This window comes from Pygocentrus nattereri, chromosome 14, assembly GCF_015220715.1.
Source record: "Pygocentrus nattereri isolate fPygNat1 chromosome 14, fPygNat1.pri, whole genome shotgun sequence".
Taxonomy (NCBI): Eukaryota; Metazoa; Chordata; class Actinopteri; order Characiformes; family Serrasalmidae; genus Pygocentrus; species Pygocentrus nattereri.
In genome coordinates this window covers 8110529-8134944 of record NC_051224.1, presented here as the reverse complement: position 1 = coordinate 8134944, position 24416 = coordinate 8110529, and the positions used below count along the sequence as shown (strand labels likewise).

The following is a 24416-nucleotide window of genomic DNA, read 5'->3' as shown; positions in this document are numbered from 1 at the left end:
GTTCTGATGAGGGTTTGACCTTGTCTTCAGTGTTGAAACAGCAATAATTTACTGTCAGCTATTTGATTCTGCTTTTGACAGCATTCTGGGATTAATGTGACTAAACCCACAGTGTAAAGTGTTTTTTAAAAGCACAGAGTTTGAGACAAAATAATAAACTATCGACACAGTATAGAAACTCAAGAAATGTGCACGTCAGAAATCGAAGAAATGGTAAATGTAGGTATTGAGACCCCTCATGACCCCCACCGCCGCTGTGAAGAAATTCGAGCAGGTAAGATTTTCTACATTCACCCTTTCGCATAAAAACACAATGTGTTTAACATCTAATACGGTCATTTTGAAAAACCCCTGTGAAGTCACTCGACTGTCGGAAGACTTTCTCACGCGACTAAAAGCTAAATGAAGTTACTTCTTGTTGCCATTAGATGGCGTGATTCACATGTGACGGACTAGTACTAGTTGTTTGGGGGGGGGGGGGGTGGTAAGCAAGGGGGCGAGAACTATGTAAGATCACGACATGCGTTTTAAAAGGCGTCTACTATAATTTTGTGATGTGAAACCTATTTGCATGTTTCTCTGTCAGACCCAGGTCAGGGGGGATATCCTTTCCCACCCTTCCCTTTTCCGCAAACATCCCAGTTTCTTCTGTTACGCAATAAGCAGTCCTTGAATGTCCGATTCGCTGTACGTTGGTAAACCTCATCTCATTAGCGCTGGCTCACTTACCCTTCATTGGCGATAGATGTCTACGTTCATCCAGCGTCTTTATATTCATCCATTAAATTCCGTAAACACCGCCTCCTCCGGAGTGACGTCATGGCCGTAGCCCGCTATTGGCGCTGTTCGTGTAACTTTTCAAACACGTTCACGCGCTGCAGCTCGAGCTCCAAGTCTCAACGGAAAAAAGTCTGCGTGTGATTCACCTCCGAGAGTAAAGCGGATATTAAGCGTGGCAGAGGGGTTTAATTCAGCGACACAGACAAGATATTTGAATAAATATCATTTTTGTCGTTTTTGCCTCGATCTGGGCGCTTTAAAGGAATTGCTAACGTTGAGAGATTTTTGGACGGAGTGGTCGGTGAACAGACTACAAGAGAAGTACTTTCAAGGATTTAAGGCGAACAACAAAATGTGAATTTACAGTGGAAATATCTACAGAAGCGGACCAACACGGTACCTCAGTCTGGATGGCAGTGTTGAATTTTACGCCGGAGCTTGGGTGACCTACAGGCTAATCTTTTAACGGTTTTTACGGATGATGTTGCTAACACAGACATAAACTCGTCGATGAACGGTCTATACGGTAGTGCGTGACTTGGGGCTGTATATTGTAACGTTAGATTCATCCGTAACTGAACAAGAGACGTTTTTATCAGCTGTGAGAAAATGATCTCGGAAGAAAGAAGCAACCAGTTAAGCAAACAAACCCTCGGTTTTCCCGTCGGATTATTGATCCGCTCACCGAAAAAAAGCCTTGCGAAGTTGGGGAGAAAGCCCAGCAATGGATCTCTACAGTAAGTCATCTCTGGTTAAAAAAAAAGTTGTACTTTTCTGTCTAAAGTTTTTAAAATGTAATATCAACGCTGTTACACGGTAATGTAGCTCCTCTCATCCCCAACGTCTATGAAAAAAGGTTAACTGTTACAGTCACAGTGCTCAGTATGTAGGACGCGAGCTTTAGCCTAACGCTTTTTTTTGAGAAGGCTGAGATTTACTACAGTTCGAATGCAACGCAGACAGACCTCGTTTCTCTCAATTGCGACTACTAACGACTAACGTCTTTCCATCCATATATATATATATATATATATATATATATATATATATATATATATATATATATAATTTGTATATTAGTTCTGTCTCACTGTCTGTATGTATGTATACATACGTGTGTGTGATATATATATATATATATATAAAATGTACAGTACTATGTGAAAGTTTTAGGCATCTAAGCAAATGTTTAAACAATTTACCTCAGCAGTGAGTTTATCACAATATACATTAGAATAAACTCATATTCATAATTCAAATAAACATAAAAACAATAAAAAGTAACAAGAATTTCTTGGGTCCATATTTTTCCTTGACATCTTCACAGCTGCAACAGAGACTTGTTAATATCATCAATTATATCATGAGCACAATTTACTGAAGCACTGATTGGTCAAGCCAGGAGCTGCATTTTAACTACATATAATACTGGACTTCCTCAAGGAGAGGCTTGGAAATGGTTAAACACACCAACATCCAGAAAATCACTATTTTATATATAAATATATATATATATATGTGTATGTGTGTGTGTGTGTATATGTATTTGTGTATATGTGTGTGTGTATATATATGTGTATGTGTGTGTGTATATGTATTTGCATATGTATGTAAATGTGTGTGTATATGTATGTGTGTATATGTATGTGTATATATATATATATATATATATATATATATATATATATATATGTGTGTGTGTATATGTATGTATATATATATATATGTGTGTGTATATGTATGTGTGTATATATATATATATATATATATATATATGTGTATATGTATGTGTATATCATCATAACTTGGAAGCTCTATCCATAACCTGTTATTTCCAACATATGGTCCACCATGGAGCCTTACTCCACTGATAGCTGAGCTGTGTCTGCTCTAGCTAATATTGTTTCCCCTCACTATTAGCTAGCAAAACAAAATCCTCTTTCAAGCATAAAATGTCTGCTTATGGGACCAAGGAACCTGTCTTTGCTTCACTGTCTATGGAATGCTTTTAAAAGAAGACTGTCCTTATTGTCTGGTAGATGGACACTGTGCAGATGAGCATGGCTGCAGCACATCTTAAAGGTTATACTTCTCTCTCTGTCTCTCAGGTCCAGTGCATCTGATATTACCACCCGATCCATGGAGAGTACTGGCGTCAGGCAGCCGGCCAAAAGCAAGATCCGCCGCCACAACAATAGGTTGGCCACTGTGTTTAACCGGAGTCCTCTCTTACGGGACAGCAGACCGGGCCAGGGGGGCAGACACCTGTCAGGAGACCTGCAGGTAGCTGATGACCCCTCTGAACTGTCCAGCCAGCTCTCTGCTCCAGGGATTCTAAAAATATTTGGCAGTGACATCTGCCAAGGGGCCAATTACAAGAGTGTGCTGGCTACGACCAGGTCCAGTGCGAAGGAGCTGGTTAAAGAGGCCCTGGAGCGGTGGGTGCTTCTGTCCGTTTTTACAGTATTGAAATGAAAAGAAAAAAAAATTCTGTGAAAAGATTTTTTTTTTAGATTTTAGACGAGTTCTCACTTGATTTTCTCTCCTGATAAATTGTTGTATCAGTGAATTGTTTTTTGCTGGTGTTTTTACAGATACTGCCTGGAAAAGGAAGATCCAGAGGCGTATGTGCTCTGTGATGTGATTGGTCAGACAGGAGTGGACCACCAGTGGAAGACAGAGTGCCTTCGGTTTGTTGGCGACAATGAGAAGCCCCTTATGCTTCAGTCACTGTGGAAACCCAAAGAAGGATTTTCTAGACGCTTCGAGATTCAGAAGAGAACTAGTGTTGAAGAACATAGTGGAAAAGACAGAGACACAATCACTGCAGGTATTGTGTCTAAATTACCTTTTTGTAGTAAATGATGGAATCAAAACTGTTAGAACTTAATTAGAATTAATTTACAAGTGACTTAATGTCCTTTTTAATTCCCTTTATCATTTCTTGCAAGGAAAAATATGGTCACAGTAGTCTATCGTAGGTGTTTTATTGGAATGCTTCCTTCAGCTCTCATACTGTGCTTTCCTATTGTGCCTAAACACCTACAGCATGTTGAAGCACCCCCTTGTTTTTCCTTTCTATCTGATCTTGTTTCCTGCGCTCTGGAGAATGTGTAACCCTGTTGACTTTGGCATGGGGTGGTGGGTTTTCTCAGGGATCCCTGGTGGAGACTTTGTCCTGCTGCTGCCTTCCTTGTGCAGAACAATGTGGACAGACGCCCACTTCCACAGCTGATAACACCCAGAGAGCTGATGGGTGTGAAAGTTTGGCCTCTGAACATTCCACAGAGCTTAATGGCACCAGGGCTGATTTGAATGGTGTTTGTGTTACGTCAGTCCCATGCATCCATGGGTGGTATCAAATGGAAGTGAACAGCTCCAAATTTTCCTGCGGTTTTCTGTCATTATTCATCTCAGTCCAGAAAGAGTGAATCTTACCAGAATGCTGCTCACTTATGAAAGACACTGGCAAGATCTTAGATTCCTGTATTACTTATTACTAAAGTCTCTTGGGAGTATATAAGATGCTTCTGGAGGAGTTGAGTGGGGTTTTGTTTTTCTGAAATGTTGCTTCACATCTCTTCTCATAAAATTGATGCTAGTTTTAGCCAAACATAACAAAACACTTATCAGCCTATGTTGTGCATTGATTTGGGTCCAACAGGGCAAAAACATTAGACACGGGTAATCCTGGCACCTGTCCTGTTATAGAAGTGAGTGCAACACCGTTTTCCACTATCATTTTCTCTTGTCTTATCTCTCCTGTCTATTCCTCATCAGGCCTCAATGCCCAGGTCCGAAAACTGCAGAAAGTGCGTTCACGAGTCACCTCCCTTTTTGTGGACGGGAGCGATGGGGAGATAGACAGCCTTGGCATGTGGAGGAGTCTGAGTGACATGGATGTCTCTACCATGGGTAAAGAAGCCTGCAAGGTTCATAAAGCAGGGGCACTGCAGGAGGACCCAGAGGCTGAGGCTGATGCAGAGGGCCGCTGTCTCAGCACAGAGAAAGAAGAGACGGAGAGCAGTGACGACAACACAACACAGTACTCCATCCACCCGCCCTTTGATTTCCCTTACTTCCTTCTCCTGCAGGGCTACAGCCACAGACAAGTGAGACTACTTTGCCTACCATAACTACAGCTTAGTAACTACTGTCTATTATTGTCTCTTATGCATGTGTACAATATGGGTAGTTTCTGTGCATTGCAGTGGCAGTTTCTTTTTTTATAATTCCATCATGGGCAGGCCATCAGGCAGTGATTGTGTCCTACAATAAGAGATTCCCTCTGTAATTGGTTTACCAGGCATTAATCAACAGTCCCACAAGGTCAGTGAAGGTGTATTCTGTCAGCTTACCCAACGCTGTCTGTCTGCAAATATACTCCACCTTATTAACTGTACATTAAAGCTTTTAATTGAACTTGTATCTTTAATCTGGTGACCCGAGAGTCCCGAGAAGCTGTGGGCTGGCCACTGTAATGTGTGGTGTGCGTGTAGCAAAGCTGGGGGAGGGAGCTTCCTGCTGGATTAGGCCGTGTCTGACTGGATTGGGGCAGACGGGCAGCCACGATGGAGACAGGTGATCTCTGGACCTCCAGGGTTTGACCTGTCTCTCAGAGGTGGAAAGCTCAGCTTGAATCAGTGCTGCCGCTGCCAAGAACTTCAAGCTGTATTCTGGCAGAATTTGTGAAAGGAATGTTCTGTACATGTTAGGTCTCATGCTGCGATGTAACAGCTTAAAGGCTTGATGGACAAACAAAGCATGTGTGCAAACATATTTTGTTCTCACCACAACCGAACAATGACAAACACTGCTAAACTAATTTCTCTTCCTATCTGAGACCATTAAAAACATATATCGTAATCTTAACCTCATTTAAAGGTTTACTGGGTGATTAATTTGTTTACAGAACTTTGTCTTTTTGTAATGAAGGCAAGAGTGACCGCCTGTGGCCTGGCCAAGCCTATTTCCAGGAGCAGGAAGCTGCCACTGCACTGTTTGTTCTTGATTGCAAGTGCTGCTGAGTATGCAGAGTGGTGTGAGGGTGTGTGCAGCCGAGTGGGAGTGTGCGCCTCACTGGGAAACACACAGCCTGGCCTGAAGCAGAAACAGTATTACTAATAGTTACTTTTTAACATGCTCATTGATATGTTCATGATCACCACAATATATTTGTTTGACCTTTGCCATTGATTTCATGCCATCAGTTAATGTCAGTGCTTCCGTCTGCGCAAAAGAAGGCAATAAAGTGCCTGCTGATTGTTTTGATTGTGTGTGTCAGTATTGTCTGAAGGTTGATGAAACTGTAAACAGGAGTTAACATTCCAGAGGGATGAGGCCACCCTCAGTGCTGTAATTTGCACAGGTAGAGCTTTGTCATGTGTACTTACGCTGAGGTCAGGAGAGACAGGACAAAGCTATAATCAGCATAGTGTGTCCTGTGTTATAAGACTTTTGACACAGTGCTTCTTATTTGTTATTAGGTACTTTTAATGTTCTATTTTCATATGAAAATGTTTGTTCTTTTACTAGAAAATGCATCATTCATATTTTTTTTTACCCTGACAAGTGAAACAAATCTCAGTTAAGATATGATTTGATGCCATAGTCAGTGCCCAGAAAGAGTTTTTCTTAAATTAAAAGCTTAACGCAGTGATATGCCAGGCACTTCAGCAAATCCCCAAAGGCACATTTATTTTAGATCAAATAGTTACTCCCAATCAACTGGTTCGCAATTGCTTTTCTTTCTTTCTGCACAACTGTGGGAGCTTGTGATGAATTTTCTGTTTAATTAAATGGCCATCTGCAAAGGATTTACGATAAGTTCATCCATGGTTTTTAATTGCTTGTAAGTGCCTTTAATTAAGTAAATTATCCTGAGACATTCCTGGGTGACAATCTGATGTTTATGGAGAAATTATCTCAGGATCTCAGTGGTTTCTGTTGGCCTATTAACATTTTGTCCACTCACTATCTTATTTAGTGTTTTGTAAAATACTGTCTTGTTCCTGGTTCCCTGCAGGACTTTGTGATCTATCTAATGAGTGGGAACAGCTGTGTGTTTGGCTGCTATGGCGAGCACAGTGAGGATATGGAGCGGTTGAAAGTGGATGTGCTGCTTTATGCCCCTGATGTGCTACCCCAGCACTGCTGTGTGCGACGCCTGGATGCTCCCAACCCCCCTTCAGAGGGCAACAGAAGGACTCTTACCCTACTGCAGCCTCTCCATGGAGCCCCCATCACACGCAATGGTGTTCCATTAAAGAGTGAGGCTGAGCTTTTCTCAGGGGACCTGGTGGGCCTGGGCCAGCACTACCTCTTCATGTTCAAGGACCCCACTGCCCCTGATGCCCAGCATATGCCCTCTTGGATGACCACACTATGTGCCCCAGCTGAAGCCTCACCCTGTAAAAGCTGTGGTTCCTCTCTAAGAAAGCCCCAAACCCACAGAAATGTAGCAGCGCGCTGGAGGGACATGGAGGGCAGAGTGCTCTCACTTTCCTACCAACTGCAGCAAGAAGACCAGGTGCTGGAGAAGATCCTCACCATGGTGGACCCAAGAGGAGAGGAGCCCAAACTAATTCCTGCCTTCTTGCTCTGTTTGTGCATCCAGCATTCAGCTGCCAGCTTTGAAATGGTGCACTTTCGCAAGCTATTACTGCGAATTGCCAACCAGATCCAACTCGCTATGTGGGTGAGTGAGATTTAGAGCAAGGCAAATCACAAATCTCATTATGGCCCTCAGCATTAATCACATTCTACCAGCTTTGTCTTGTACGTTCTTGATAAATGATGTAGCACTAACAATATGTAAAGTCTTTGTGAGACACACTTTGAGAAAGTATGTTTTAAAATTAATATTTTCGTGTTCCATCACAGGAGAGCACAAAAGAGCTTGCATCGCTTCAGCCAGACTCGTGAGAACCTTTCTTTTCTGTCTGTTTTCAAGATAATCTTAAGTCACCAGTGTGTTATCACTGCTAGGGTCAACCCTTTATGCACCAAAACATGACAATCACATTTAAGTAATTTGCCATGTGTCCCAGTAAATCAGTCTGTTAAGAACTATTCCAGCTTTGATTGCAATTTTTTTTATCAGACTTTTTGTCTGGCCACAGTACATCCTGATTTTAAATCATTTCCCTCCACATTGTGGCTAAGGTGGAAAGACTAACAGCTCAAAAGGAAGCACTCAGAGGGGAAAATGAACTTCAATGGCTTTATGATTTAAACTTCCTTTGATTCAGTCTGCTTTTGTTGTGCTTTTATTTAAATGAAAGATAAGTGTAGAAACAAAAACATTTAGCTGATTTGAAGTATTAGGAATTCTTTGAAAACACAGAGCCCCTTTTATTCTACCCCTCTCTCGGTACAGTATCATGGGGTAGAGATTTAAGCATTTGAAACAGTAGTGTACAGCTCTGTACCAACACTTATCCCTTATTGTGATACTGCAGTGGGTAAATGTTTTGGCAGTGTCATATGGCTACACTGTAACAGAATGAAAAAAATAACGCTTGAGCTACAAGGAAATAGATACAAAATACAACATAGATAATTAAGTCTTCGCAATGTTTTTTCTACACTACACAATACTATAATATTTGTAGTTTTCTGTGTACGTGTGTTGATTTTCTGTTTATCTTGATTACCGAATGGGTCATACTGAGTGTTATCTTTGTTCTGCAGTGGCTCTGGGGACAGGCAACCAGAGCCAGAGGAGCTGCATCTGCTGAGTATGGCTGAACTGATCCCAGGCCTGCAGCCGTTGGTGCTGTGGATGGCCAACTCGATTGAAATGCTGCACTTCATCCAGCATGAGGTGCCCCTGCTTCTGCCCTGGACACAGCAGGATGAGGAGGATCAATGCAAGGGTGCTCTATTCTTTTTATCTATCTATTTACTGTTTATAACCATTAACATCAGTCATTTGGGTTTGGTTTTAAAAATGTGTAAGCAGATTTGGTTAGTTATGTTTTGTGTGACTTTATTTGTTTCTTTTTGTAGAATTAAGTTCTCAGATCTTGTCCACACGCACTGCCAGTGAGGAGGCCATGACTGTCTTGGAGGAAGTCATCATGTTTACTTTCCAGCAGACTGTCTATTACCTCACCAAAGTAAGCTCCTGTGTTTCATATACATACACATACTTACACAAAGACCAACTGTCCCTTTCCTGCTTCTCCTTAATGTCAGTAAGTCACAAACCTGTAGCCAAATCAGATAATATTAGCCTAGTTCATCACATCTGATCGTGGTCTGTGTGCTGTATGCAGCATGTTTGAAACAGGACACCTGAGTGTAAACACCATTCTTCTCGTTTTGTAAGCATGCCAGAGAAAGGTCATAACAAGGCAAGAAACATGCAAGGTTGGTCTGTGATGGCTTTTTTGAGAATCAAAAAATCCTTCCATGGAATGAAAAACAAATACATGCCATGCATTTTCCCAAGATACAAGTACATTGCCCTGACATATTGCCCCAACTTTGCCCAAACTTTCTTTTCCTTTCATGTTGGTGTCCTGAGGCTGATTTACAAAAATATGTATCTTTAGTCATTAGGTAAGATCTGACAAAGTCAGGATATGACTCTTTTTTTTTTTTTCACAAATTGACACAGAAACAAATCTTATCTTTATTCATGGATTATATATTATTTCACATCATCTTATCCCAGTTTAGGAAATCCAAAACTGCTCTGTTGAGGTCGATAATCAAATGTCATGTCAACCAAACATACACACACAACTGAAACATGAACATGTATGCAGAATAATTTCAAAAATGTATTTTATATAGCTAGATGTAGATGTGCAGGTGTAAAAAAAATAAAAATAAAAATAAGGTATGATGAGTTGGAAGTTTGACAAACTTAAGAATATCGTGACTGCGCCACCCAATGCTATGTATTTGCCACTCCCCTTTGCCCACAGTGTTATTTTTCCTAATAAAAATCACACATTCAGCCTCATTATTCACTGCCATTGCTACAATATTTTATTTTTATTTAGGTGATAAGAGGGAACCTGGAAGAATGTGTTTGCAGTTTGCTGAAAATGATATCATTCTCTTTTCAATAGAATGGCTAATGGTAGGAACAGAAACTTAGCACAGACAGTAGGACACCACTGGGGTTATTCTAAAGTTAGGACAGTATTTAGAATGTTTTTTTAGGTTAGGAAGCTCCTGCAAAGCATGTTATTCTGTAATTGCTATCTTAAGCTCAGTCCTAACTGAAGTTATCATTGTATAATGACTAGCATGTTAACTTGCAGCTAGTGTGAAAGACTTGTGCTAATGTATTATCTTGTGCCTAGATTGTTAGATTGCGATAACGCTAAGGCACAGCTTTTGTTTCAAACATTGTGCTTTTATAATGTTGAATGCTTTAATGAACTGAAAATAGGAACAGTATTATAAGGCACATTTTTAAACACTCCTTATGTTTACTATCTTGAAAAATGTGACCTATGAAGACATCACTGTATTATACCAAATAAAATTCTGAATTTTGTGAATATTTATCCCCCTAATATGCTTTCAGTTTCTTTCAGTAAAACCGGATAGATGTCTGTTTTGAGAATTTAACTTTCTGGAAGTGTGTCTAGTAAAAGTTTACTACCTAAATGCTCAAGAAGGAAACACTAGGAAAACTTCCCAGCTTCATGACGTTTCCTAGGCCCATAATTCTGGCGTTCAAACAGTCAGACATTTTGGCCACACCTCTACTGAGCTACACATGCCTAACAGGATGATGTCCTGATTACCGTAGTAATACAGCCTGGCAACCACTTAAACCAGACTTGTACAGCTGCCTCCAGTGAAGTTTTTAGGTTCGGTCAAAACACTTATATTCCACAGTATCATGACATTGGTTGCAAATTAACTTTGCTAATGGAGTGAGGAAGATGGATCTGAATATTGTTAGAGCTCCAAGTGTTGACGCACACCACTTATAGCCCTGTTTGTGTCTTGCTAGGGTCCAGAGCTAAAACAGTTTTCAAATATCCATTACGTGTGTAAGCGAACACGTCGGCCTGGTCTGTCCAGATTGGTGATATGTGGAGCACAGAGGGAGTGTGGTGTGGCCTTATGGTGGATTAAGCAGGAAGCACAGAGTGGCCAAGCAGTTACTTGCTGTTCAGTTTGTGGGGAAGCAGCTGTGGCCTGTGAATGCAGAGCGGGAATGATGCCTCGAACCCACAGTCTGTTTCCTGTTTAGGAAGAGAGCAGCCAGACAGCCAGTACTGAGAAATGACCACAGTTATCATGTCCACTTGGGAGATTGCAAGTTACTAGGGGGTTTGTGGTTAGTAGGTTCCTCAGCATGACGTTTAAAAGACATTTTTAGTTTCGCTTAAGAAATTGTATGTTTTTGTGCTTTCTTAAGCTGATGATGCCTAATTTCACCCAAAATAGAGAGAATCTGAGGCTAGAATTTAGTGTATGTAGTGTAATGTAATGTCTTAATGGTAGCAGAGTACAAAAAAATGAATTTGATACTGAAATCATCTTTGCAAATATGTCCATGCACCATTTTCTAATTAACCTCATAAGCCATTGTCATATTCTCACCTTTCTAAACTTTTTTGAACTCTTCTGATACTCTTAAATATAAGGCAAGAAAGCTGATACATTATTTGCATTTTTAAAAATCCCATGCTTGAGATGAATTCAAGGCACTTCGCTTCAGCTTTTTCACTTCTCCTTTCATGTTTACTAAAAAGGAACATTACTTCCCAGATTTGCCTCTGACTCATGGGATGGGAGGAATGTGTGGCACTCATTATTTCAATGGTGGGATCACTATATGCTACGAGAGTCATCAGAGTCTTTGAGGGGCTTGTCTTAGTAATGCCCTCTCTATATGGACCCAAGTGACCGATGTAGTGATGTCATGATCTTGGACAAAGGCAGAGGAATGTGTCAGCGAAGGAGAAGTGATGTGGGCTGGAACCTTTTGTCCAGGACAGATTACTCATTGACCTCTAATGCCTCCAGCGCAAGTTGTTCTGGATCAGAGCGTTTCCCAAATGCTGTAAAAGTAAATGCAAATCAGCAAGTAGATTGGTACGGATGTCTCTCTGAAATATATAATTAGTATACTGTAAACATTGTTATATTTTAGGTTGTGTTTTCAGCTCTGTGTTTTCTGTTCTCTTTCTTCAGTATGTTTTGCCTCATGAGAGGTCAGAAGAGGCCTTAATATCTAATCTATGGATTTGCATTTTCTCACAAAATGTGTGGGGTAACAGTTAAACATGGCTGAATTTCTCATGAATAGCTCTAACTCTTGGGTCTTACCATAGGTCAGTTCACAGTGTGCTAAAGCCATGTGTTTAAAAACAGAACTTCCTGACATGTTTCCTATATACTTCGAAATCTTCCCTATTCACAGGAACTTTATTTCCACGTAGTTTAAAGAGTACATAGAAGACTCTTGCTGCTTTATGATAAAATACCTAGTTCCCCTCTGTTTATTTGCTATAGTCTTTTAGCTTTTTTTAGCTTTTATCTTTTTTTAGCGTTTTTGTTATCATGGCAGTTATCTGTCCAACGGGTGATGCAGTAATTAAGCCAGTGGGACATGCAAGTTTGGATGAGAGCAGTATCTTATCTTGCTTATTCCCAAAATTCTTGTTACAGTAGTAACAATGAACTGTCACAGCTGAGATGTTCTCCATAGCCCAGTTCCAGACTTGTATCTGTGCTCTAAGTGGAAGTCTCTTTTTTGCCATACTTCCTGTGGGCTCAGATAGAGCATACAAGATGCACTCCACTGTAGTTACAGTGTCTCACTGGACTGCTGATATCCAACTCTCTGATAACTGCAGACTCTTCTAGTCAGGTCACTTTTTGATTCTTGTAGGTCTTTCTCTCTGATACGTTTACATCAAGTTACATCAACTGCCTCCTTATTTTTCTGTATTATTCTACAACACAGAAGTGCTGCACAGTCTAAAACTGCCTGTTTTCTTCCATTTCACTGCTGTTCTCAGAGTTTGTATGCAGTTCTGCCAGGGCTGCTGGACAGCAACCCTTTCTCTGAGAGTGGACAGCTGCACATGCCTATGGGTGTCAGTGACATCCTGGATGTTCTGAAGGAGGCACTTCAACTACTTAACACCTTCCAGGTGCACACAGAGATATCCTCACAACTCTTGGCGTATTTGTTCTTCTTCACCAATGCATCGCTCTTCAACATACTCATGGAAAGAGGTCAGCACTGCTCTACACACTGTTCTGTCCAAGCAAGTGAATGTAGTTCTAAATAATTTTGTAATATATGATCGTTTTATGTTTATGATACAGTTGCATGGAGGTGCTGGCTATTTTGGGGGACCTCCTTGTTTCAGTATTTAAATCTGCTGCTGAAATCTTTTGAATTGAAAAAATTACTGGTTGTGAATGTGGGTATTTGCTAAGGTTCTGGAGGAGGGTTCTACCAGTGGTCCAGAGGAGTACAGATTCGGGCCAACCTGGATTTACTGATGGATTGGACACAGAGCATTGGACTGGGAGACCTGGCTGCTGAATTCTTCCAGAAACTCTCATCAGCAGTCAACCTGCTGGCCACTCCTAAAGAGACCTTACTACAGGTTAGTCTGTCATGCGCTTTTAGTGATCTTCCTTCCGATGAATGTTAGCTGCACTTACAGTATCTGTGCCTGAAAGGAATACATCTGTTATCTTAAATCACCTGACAAACCTATCAGTCTGGTTTCTAGAGGCTGTTTATGAATAATGTATTTGTAATTACATTGTAATAAGATGTCTGCACTGGATCACAGAATGCCATGTTTATTCTGTCATCCACTGATGTGGCTGTGGACACCAAGATATAAGTTTTTATAATCTTAGCACACCATTGTAAAATCCTTGAGACTCCTCATAAATGCAGAAATGATCTCATGCCTCGGGCAGCACTAAGCAAACCTGTTGTACCAACAAAGAGGCTGGCTTGAGGTGTCAAGTTCAGTCTAATGTGACAGAGAGGTTTGGTTAGTGTGATAACAAAGTCCATACATATTTATTTCCTTATGACTGTTGCAGTCTCTTTGTTCACAATGGGGCGACTCTAATATATGGCATGCTGAAAGTGCCAAAACAAAGAACCTACGGTCTGTTTAAGTTGATGTCATCTGAGTGAAACTCCAGCAGGCATGCTGTGGCATGTAGTTTGTATAGCTTCCCATGAAGAGTTGGCCCAGGATGTTGTGCGTGAAGAAATTAAACATTACTCATTGTGGGAGCACTGAGTGAGGGGAACAACACCTGAATGAGCAACAGAGGAGCTGCTGACTCGTAACAATGTTACTGAAGTAGTTAATCCTCTCTTAAGTCTGCCGTTTCCTTTGTAATCCACTGAAAGACGGAATCTTGTTTAATTGTCTTGCTTGAGGAAGTTGTCCTGTCCAATTCTACACCATTTATCAGCCCCTGCCTTCCACAAACTACAAAATAGGATACTTCAATGTTAAGAGGGATATACAAAAGTTACAAGGTGTCACCAGGACACATCCTGTTCTGTAAGAGATTTATAGGCTTGTCAAAGAGCAGCATTTTCTACTGGGAATAAAGATCTGAGGAGTTCTTCAAGAGTGAGAAGACAACGAACCAAAAGGCAGTAGCCTCAGCACCAGCAGACTACATCATACTACAGCGAGTATATAGTGAGCGCAAGTAAGACAGCGTTGACTAATCAGGTGTAAACCCATTAGGTAATCACACCCAGGAGGGATGCTGGCGTTTTCAGTCCTCTGTGTTTCTCATTCATGGTTAATCAGATGTACTCAGGCAGGGAGGGGCTAAAATGAACTCATGTGACACTGAACGTGTAGTGTACCATGTTTAGTTCCTCGTGTAGAACCTCGTGTTTAGTTGACTGCACATTGGACACTTACCATGACTCATCACCACCTGATGATTCTGCTCTTCAGCTTTTGTGACCTGACTCTTTACATAAGAGCTTTAAGCAGTTGTGCTGCTCTTAAGCAGTTGTGTTTCAAAGCAGTTGTGTTTCCCCTTTTGCTAAGCATTGATTGCAGTAGTGGGATGAGGGGGAACTGTGAGATACTGTTTTAATACTGTTTTTAACATGCCCTTGCCAACTTTGACTCACCACTCAGAGGTGCATCACACCTGTGTTACTTCCAGTACAAGGGGTGGACAGTGAAAAGTGCATTTTTGAATCAGAACACACTCCCCCTGAGTTAGGTTAGCTTCAGTAAGCTATATGGTTAATCCTACAAACTTTGTATTTAAAGTGTTTTTGAGAAGTTTTAAACATCATAAACAACATAAACCAAGCAGTCTGGACCTTTCTTACTTTTTAGCACTTATGTACAGTGGGTCCTTGTTATGTAAAGCAAATAAATGTATTTATTTGCAAGGTAGGAATCATATACACATATTTACACAGATTGCCATAGCACCTGTTTTTCTTAAGATTAAGTTGGGCTGAGCCATCTCATGTCTTGCTAAATGTAACAGAGTGTTGCGTTTTGAGCACAATTTGATTTACTCAGTTTGTACTCAGCATTAACAACACTTGCATGGGACAGTTGCTAGGAAGCTGGTTTTTACAGTTCCACCCATAGCACTAGGGCACAGTTTGTGGTTTGTATAGAAGCCAGCAATGTGCTCAACCACTTGTGCTTTCTCCTTTTTTTTTGTCTGCCGTTTCTGAGTCTGCTTTGCTCAGTTGATTAGGACACTGTTTTTGGCATTACTGAGGTTTAGCTCCTTTCAACATCAAACAAAATTGCTCTTGGATCTGCATGACAATGTTAACTCCTTTTGACACTCATTGGCGATAAATGTGCCCCATCATATTGTTCTGAAGAACTAGTAGTTGCTCATAAACACACTAAGGACATGCATGAAAGTGTTTTGGAAATGAGAGCCTGTGTTTAAAAAGCTCCCTCACATCAGCCTCCCTTCTTTGTGCAGACAGCTGTAAGTGGGAGTTTTCCTTAGGAGACCTCTGACTGATGAGCTGGCATGTTGGGGCAACTTGAAGGCTCCTCCCAAAGCGGCTCTCTTGCAGAGATTAAGTTGGCCCTGTCATCACCCAATCTGTTTATTTTAAAATGATGTTAGTGTCTGCACAGACCTCTGAACCCTCCCAAAGTGCATTATACATTACTTATTTTAATTTGTTTGACATCTGCAATGGCGGCTTGTCATGTGACCCAGGAAAAGTGCCCCGTTTATTACAGATGTGTTGGAAGATGTTTGGGATTGTAGCAGACTATGAATTTTAAGTGGCTGCGTTGTGGACAAAAATGTGCACTCCCGGTGCTCTGTCATTGGCCTGCTTTATTTTACAGTGCATCAACAAAAGGCACTAAGAGTGCAAAAAGATTTACTGCAAGCTATCTTTTTGTTTGGCAGTATATTATATGGGGCATTTTAATTATGTTTTGTTTTGTCAGAAATAGCATGTGCGTCTGTGTATTGTGTATTTTTCCTCCTATTCCCACTTGTTGCTGATGAGTGTGGAGAGTTGTGTCTGTGCAATTGTGGGTTATGTGTGTGTTTTAGAAACAGTGTTTAGCAATTTCATAACCCTTGCTTTACTGTTGATCTTTACTTTGTGTCTGTGTGTAGGCATCCTGGCCATCTCTTAGAACTGAATTCACACATCTCAATCCAGCACAGCTTCATCACATGCTGAGAGAGTACAACGCAGGCAGGGCCTGCCCCTCCTGCTGGACCCCTTCTCCAGAGGAAGCAGAATCTGCTCTACTAACCAGTGAGTGCTGCCATGGCACATCAAGCTGTTAATGAGCTTCTTCACTCTTCCCCTTTGGCATGAGCTGCCTCTTGTACCTGCTCTTTAAATAAAACTGTGAAATTTTAATACCATTTGTGAAGACTGCATACCTTGTGTAATATTTTACCTTGTAGACAGCATTAGAACAGACATGTCCATAAATAATGCTAGATGCAACCCCTTTCATTGTCTAAGCTTACCTGTGCCACCTCTTAACTCAGTCTTACCTGTTTTTTTTGGTGATGTGAAGTCCTGTTTACATGCTAATATGTCTCTGATCTTTCCTAATCTTTTCCTAGCTGAAATCCTAGAGAGTTTTGAAAACCATCCTCCGCTCATCCTGCCCAACAGTACCTTTCACTTGGAGCTGGGGAAGCCTATCACAGAACCTGGTTTCTTCTCCCAGCTTCAGTACCTGCAGGAGTTCATCCACACCATCTCCATCAGCCAGATGCCAAATATACTGCAGCCACTGGAGGTACTTTGCTCTCCACTCACCCTGTTCACATATTTAACTGCTTCTACATGCCTAAATATGGTTATATTTTCTTTCAGGACACCAGCAATCATGTGATGGAGGATACACAGTCAATATCCTCTCCATCTGGCACAGAACCAGAGTGCCATATCGCCAGTGTAAGCCCTGACCCAACCATTAATTTTGCTTACAAAGCAGAAGAACAGCAATGCTTGTCTGCATCACCCTCTCATGACAGGGGGTCTCATGGTGACCTGAGCTCATGTGAAGCAGTGTTGGCCCAGAAGCTGAAGAACCTGGAGCTCCAGAGTAGTTTGCCAGGGGAAACAGACATTGGCTATCACAAGAGCCTGGCCTTGGACCCCTCCTGCTTGCTCACCCCACCCAACACACCCCAAGGACTTGAGCTGGCTGAGTTAGAGGCAAGCCTGCAGGAGGAGGCAACACAGCAGTCAGCACGGCACCAAAAAAAAGGTAACTCATCTGATGGATTTTGAACATAGTAGCTGTAGACACAAGAACACAGTCTGTTTCCATTAGGTTCTGATAAAGAAAAATCCCATAAATGCTTCTCTAGTCGATAAAGCTGCCACTGTGATTTCTTACAGCCATGGCTCGTAGCCTGAGGGATGTAATTACTGCAGCTAGGAAAGGAAACTTTTTTGAACAAGGAGCTGACCTCAGGCCTCTGCCGAGTTAACAGTTGATATGAATAACCTGGACCAAAAACATCTCTCCCACTCGTCCTCCAACTCTCTTTTCATTTATCTTTTGAGCTGAACCCTAAGAGAAGGCCTCAGGCATGTTCGGCCTGTGGGGTGTTCCCCAAGTTCAAAGGATGGGCTGTTTCCTATTCAGGTCAATTGTTTTTGGAAGCCAGAGTGCTGAGGTCATGCAGAGGCAGCAGGGTGGATGTGCAAGTGGTGTTTTGTGTGCTTTGGTTCTGATTTGATATTATGATTAAGAAGGGAGGGAGTGTGAGGAGAGAGCCCAATTAGCTCCTATCACCACAGGTTGAACTCCCCCGCCTGTATGAATCAGTGCATTTTATCACATTAAAAAAATTATTAAGAAAAGGAATCCCTGACTGTGTTGAATAAATGTATCAGGTGCATATCGGTATTGGAACAGAACTGCATATCTCGAAGAATGCTAACTTTACTGGAGAAGGGAAAAAACTTTCTTCATTTTCAGCGATTGTTATAATTTTATATTAAATAATCTGGGAGCATTTCTATTGATCCATTCTTCTTCACATTTTGTCATAATATAAACAATAGCTGGCACTTTCAAATTAAGTTAAAAAAAAAATCAAACAACAGCAACAAAAATGGTGATACAGAGTTTTGTTCCAGCTGGTTGTTTTCATATGTTTCCATTCAGCTGTGTTCACCAGGCTAGAACTGTACTTCTCTGTGACATTCCTGATTATAAAAGTGTCACTTAGGAGCTCTAAAATCTGGGAAGCAAATAATGAAATGTGAGGCTTCCCCCAGCACTGCAGCATGTCCGCTCCCTTCAGCACATGACTAGTGAGGGTTAACCTGTACATATGCTCAAAGGGCAGTTTAAGCTTTAAGCCCCTCTAGAAAAAGGGCATGGGTCAGTATCCTTTCACAAAGGATTATAGTTCCAGTTCATTGAATCCAGTTACTACTGCCTTGTAAAGATTTCTTAACAATTCCAACGATGCTGCCCAACACAAATAAACACACATTACCCAACTTTTACTCTTGACAGCCCTCTGTGAACTGGGCCTAGATTTTCACAATCAACAAGACTTCACCCACACTAGTTTTCTCTGCTAACACGTCACGCTATTTTGGTAGCCAGGCTAATCCTATAATCTGGAGCAAGAATTACAGCGAGGTGGTGATGTCAGGAGAGAAAAGAGTGGTGGATAAAGCGTCATGGGAATTTACAGTTGGGTTGCTGGATGGAATCTTAATCGGGACTGGCATTGTTCGGGGTGCTGGGATGGGGTGTGAACAGTTTTAGGAGATGGGGGTGTTACTGTTGCTGTTGTGATGGGGGAACATCAGAAGAGTGGCAGACAATGCAGCAGTATAGCACACTCAAGGCCCCTGTGGTCCAACAGGCCTAGTGCAGCGTAGTATTTGATACATGGGATTCAACAATTAAAATACTCATTGAATCTAGTTTGGTTCTATTTTAAGACCTGAGGCAGATTTAGATGAAAACATGTAAAAAGGAAGGAACGGAACAATCTGTGTGGATCTGTCTACAAAATTGGCACAATTTGTATCCTTCAAAGTACTCTAGCTCTGTCTCAACACAGTTGATAGTTGACAGTTGCTCTTAAGGCTTATAATTCTGCAACTGCTATTATGAACTTTATCACTTGTGGCTCAACCTGAAATTAAATTTATGTAGAAGTGGACTTCTAAATGAACTTAACATGCCACTTCAAAGATGATGCAAACAAAAATTAACCAGAGAGGATTCAAGCAGCAGTGAACATTTTCAGCTTTACCATCTGTGTGTGTTAGGTGAGGGGAATGTGTTAACATGTACAATGTTGCCAATGGCATTTCATTTCTCAAAAACCTGTGTTTATTTGTCCCTATTCATGTTATGGGCCTACAGTTTACTTTATTATGCACCACTGTTTAGCTTTTAATAACCATCTCACATTATCGTTCATCTGTAAGACCTCAGAATCACCTCTGTTCTCTGTAATTGCACTTTTTTGACTAGCTGTTCTTTGCATGGGCAGAGCACTGCATCCACTTTATCAATACAGGCACTCACATGGCTGAGGAGGCCTTTAATATCACAATGAACTCTTATCAGCTTTTGTAGGTGTACTATGGAGAATCATATGCATAGAATCTTAAGAAACTGTAGAGAATACAAACTCCCTGTCCTGCTTTCTTCTCGAAGACGACACAAGTTTTTAGGACCACATGTTAAGATTCAGAGACAGCATGGCCACTGATTCATTTGTTAATTTATTTATATACTGTTCCTGTTTTGCAGGCGTTAAAGGAACTGCATGAAAGAAGTATTGTGATAATAGTTTGCTGTGATTGTGTTTCATTTCCTCAGTAGGGAATGGTCTTGTGGCAGCTGCAGATCAAAGCGATGAGAGAAATGAAGAAGAGGATGATGAGGATGAGCGAGATGAAGTATTTACTGTAGAGCTTTCAAAAGGACCACATGGCCTTGGCTTGGCACTGGTGGATGGACTGGTGAGAGATAATCTTTTTTGTCTCCTTTAAGTCCCCTTATCTTCAACTCCCTCTTTACTGTGTTTCTCAGCTTCTCCTCCAACATCTATTCAGTTCTTTTTTTAAAGATTTTTTTTTCTTGAAGTCTTTTTCTAGAGGTCTAACATCAAACTTTACAGCTTAGTTTATGTTTGGTTCCCTGCTACGGGTTTTATGCAGGGTCTGTAGGATTGATCTTTGGTCATAAGATCTTATTAATGGGGCTAGTACAACGAGTGGCAGAGCTTTATAAACCTATAATCTCCTTACGCTCATATGAGTATAATCTGCCTATCATATACATTTTAGATTTAAAGGTCTTACTACGCTTTTTCACAAAAATGGGTCTCATTAACTGCAGGCAAAAATCATCTGTCACAGGTGAAACAGGATACCTTTCCTGGTTCAGTTTAGCACAGAAGAACTTGTTTTCATCTTTATTTATGTTCCATCTAGAGTTAAGGTACACATATGACTCAACAGCAATATTATTAACATATCTAGACGCACAATTTGTGTGTAAATCTAGTTTTGCCAGTGAAAGTTTAATAACACCCATTACTTCAAACTGAGTCTGAAGGTGCAATCTGAGCTTCTTTCATGACCGACATGTTAAAGGCTCCAAAACTAGGCCAGTCAGCAGCTGATGCTTAAAAATAATTGTTGCTTGTTTGGGCTAATATAGTGGCAGTGTATGTGCAGACAATAAAGGTTGCATTGTTTAGCTCCCCAACTGTGTCTGGTGTTTTAAGATGTTGAAGGTTGCTGATTGTGGGACTTGGTATGGAGGTATGTGAGGAGGGGGGTCAGGTTTTACTGGAAATGACTCAACGGGAGGTAAATGGCTATGCTTTGGCCTCGCCAAGGGTCTTTTGAAGTCATTAATGATGGCTGTATTGAGATTATGACTGAAAGTGAATTGCTCCTCTACTTTTCCCAGGATATCCAAGCCATTTGGTAGCAAACGCATTATAATAGGGACAAGTAAGTGTACATCCTGCTGGTGTCCTGCATATGACACTATGGTTTATCACAAGCACAGTAAAACAATGTTTGCTTTAAGTGACTCATTCCTTTAGAAGCATTTATCTAAACATGACAGTGTACCGATTGTGCACGTACTTGGTTTTCTTTCCTGCTTGTTTTTCTTGCTGGTTTAGCTTTGTTACCTAAAGACACTTAGACATGTACAGTATGGTGTAACAGGTACACATGAGATGTTTAGGCTTTGTGTGTATTGGATGTCCCTTTTAATCTTACTGAGTGCTTGTGTTTTCTGGCTGTAGAAAACTCCTTTGAGGATGAGTGGCATCTATGTAAAGTCAGTGGTACCGGACTCCCCTGCTGCCCAGTGCCAGAGGCTCAGGCTGGGTGATCGCATCCTTGCTGTAAACGGAGTCAGTCTTGTGGGCATGGACTACCATAAGTAAGTATATTGTCTCATGCTACTTACATACTTACACCATAACATCAATACCAGTAACATGCAATATAATCATAAGTAGACATTGTTGGGTTGGCCTGTTCAAATAAAGATAGAACATAAATGTGGACTGCCTGGGGGCCCTGAAAAATGTTTTGAAAACCACTGTTTGAATGCATCAAACAGTGGAACCTGTAGCCAGCCACGTGAGACTATGTCTGTCTGGCTTGTCCCTAAGTCCAGAAAAAAGCTTAAAGGAGGAAGACTGAGGTTTCACAGATGAGATCTTTTGGGCGTACTTGGCACTGTAGCTCAGTAACCGCAGTTCAGTAACCGAAATAACCCTCCCATACTCTGCTTCCTCTCTATCTGTCACAGTGGTAGGGAGATCATCCGGACATCAGGAGATTCTCTCAGATTACTTGTGGCTAAAACCGAAGCAAGGAGCAGTGGCAGGACCTCCATCACCAGATGCTAAAGTAGCAGAAGACTGAAAAAGACTGCCTAGTAACCGCTGAGGGATTCGTGCCAAACCAGCTACCCCATCCCGTCATTTTACTTCATGCTGCTGGGATGTCCTCAGACATTGGCACTGTGATAACTTTTGGTTCTAAACCTAAAGTAAAGAATGCTCTCACTTTTTTTGAAAGGTTTTTATTGGAAGTCTGTCCATTAAATAGTCAAACCTACCAAAGATTCTATATTATTATATTAATGTCGGTTTTCTCTGACAGACTGAACAGACTGGTTTCATACCTCTTGTACACTTGTCTTTACACCGCAGAAGCTCAGTCCCATTTCTCTTGGACTCAGATGCGTATACCAAATACCATTTACACCAATGTTTACTACAGTTTTTATTTTCATTCAGAATTCATCCTGCTGTCATCTGCATAAAATGCAGTGTGGTTCTGGTTTGTTGCAAAGTAGCTGTGGTTAGGACTCCACAGTCTTTGGCCTGTTTCAGCCTCAGCATGGTTTGTATTAGGAAAGAAAGGAGTGGCCTTTTTTAGCCTTTAAAAGCTCAAACCCTATACTGAAGGCACGCATGCAAAACCTATGCACCACATATTACAGTAAATATCACGAATAATAGCTTTATATTTTTTTCTTAAATTTATATATATATATATATATATATATATATATATATATATATATATATATATATATATATATATACATATTACTATTAAACAAAGTCTCATTTAAACAGTGTTTTTAAATGTTCTAGTAAGAGCAGATTTCATATTCCAATGAATATCCTAAGTGGATATGTCCTTTATCTATTTTACAGTTGGTATTATAGATTCCTAATGACTATCCAGTGATACAAGCATGTGTTGTTTTCGCTCAATGCCAGAGAAACAGTGTTATGTCAGTGTCAAATATGTTCAGAGTATTGTTATATTTATATTCTATGTGATATGTGAAATAAATATTGTTTGCTTTTTATATATGAAAGAAAATATATATGAGTGGGTCAGTTCTTGTAAACAAAAGTCTTGTTTGACATTTATTTGTGTTATATGTGGTGGTGCTTGTTTATAAATGGGCAGGACTAATCTGGTAGTAATTTCAGCTTAAATGGAAAATGCAGTTGCAGGTATTTTTAGGGTGTTTTTAGATTTATAGCACATTTATTTCAATATTTTTAAAAAAGTGGTCATTAGGGCTGCCACCCAGTTCTGCTGCACTGAAATGGTTTATGAATTAAGCATAAATAGTGATGGCCTGCTGTAGGGTAAAACAAGAGTCCAGCTGTCGGCCCTGCTGGTTGGAGACGGTGAGAAGGGAGAAGTGTGGAGCTTAGGGTGTGTCTCCCAGAGGGACTGCTGTCTTGGGCCGGCACACCACTTGCCATTTTTAGAGCACTGAGGTTTCCATTCTATCACTCTGCTCTGCAAGCTCCAATTACACACTGTTGCCTCATGTGCCTTTTGCAGGACGCACACTGAGATACAGCTCACCATGATATGCTGATTAGACAGGTTGGCTGCAGAACAGCTGCACTGAGTTTTTAACAAAGTAGCGTGTTCAAAACTGCTGAGCAGGTTTGTGGTTGAGCTATTGCTACATGTACACTACGCCATTAAAACAAGCCAATGTTCGATTTTCTTCAGGTCTTTTAATTAAGAAAGATGAGCTTTTTCTTCAGACTTGTCCAGCCTGGCAAGCTGTTTGTTTTGAGCGCTCTATGTGTAGCCTCCAGATTTAGTGCCTGTCGGGCACAGACGGCATGTTTATTCCACTATAACCACAAGGTCTTGTAAAACCATCTCAGACTCACATAAAATTATGGCTGCTGGTCGCTCATTGCAGAGTCGACATCTTGAAGATATTTTATAGCTAAATTTATACTGAATTAGACTCAGACGGCAAGTATTTTACCATGCTAAATATATTATACAACTTTCCTAACCATGACCGGTGTACATTAACACCCAGATGTACACCCAGATACCCTCTGCATGCCTTAAGTTCAGCAGAGAGCAAGCATTAATATTATTGTTATTATTATTATTATAAGTAGTAGTATTAGTTGATGTAGTAGTAGTAGTAATACTCTTGTTAGCATTATAACTTTAAAGAAATATTCTTAAAACAGGCAATTCTTCCACCACTTTTTGCCTCATGTGTGCTAAAAGTGAACATATTTATACCTATTTACACCTTCATTCACACACCGGAGGAATGAAAATGTGTATTTTAAAACATCTAATA

The 24416-nt window shown here is 40.8% G+C and overlaps 1 protein-coding gene across 2 annotated transcripts; it reads left to right on the top strand.

The window, feature by feature from the left end:
* Nucleotides 1-646: 646 nt before the first annotated feature.
* On the top strand, nucleotides 647-22783 carry si:ch73-281f12.4 (RA_Radil_like and Myo5p-like_CBD_Rasip1 domain-containing protein). 2 transcript variants are annotated; one of them, XM_017705926.2, is made up of 16 exons: nucleotides 653-1517; nucleotides 2889-3218; nucleotides 3375-3610; nucleotides 4561-4892; nucleotides 6806-7477; nucleotides 7663-7700; nucleotides 8473-8657; nucleotides 8791-8900; nucleotides 12783-13002; nucleotides 13210-13382; nucleotides 16396-16540; nucleotides 16861-17039; nucleotides 17117-17513; nucleotides 20109-20251; nucleotides 21556-21695; nucleotides 22071-22783. In XM_017705926.2, the coding sequence occupies exons 1-16, from the start codon at nucleotides 1390-1392 to the stop codon at nucleotides 22168-22170; spliced, it is 3528 nt and encodes a 1175-aa protein (XP_017561415.1). In that variant the 5' UTR covers nucleotides 653-1389; the 3' UTR covers nucleotides 22171-22783. The 2 variants fall into 2 exon arrangements, 1 of the variants encoding a protein (XP_017561415.1); XR_005131427.1 differs by lacking the exon at nucleotides 22071-22783 and having other exon boundaries at nucleotides 647-1517; nucleotides 17117-17512; nucleotides 20107-20251; nucleotides 21556-21694.
* Nucleotides 22784-24416: the final 1633 nt, after the last annotated feature.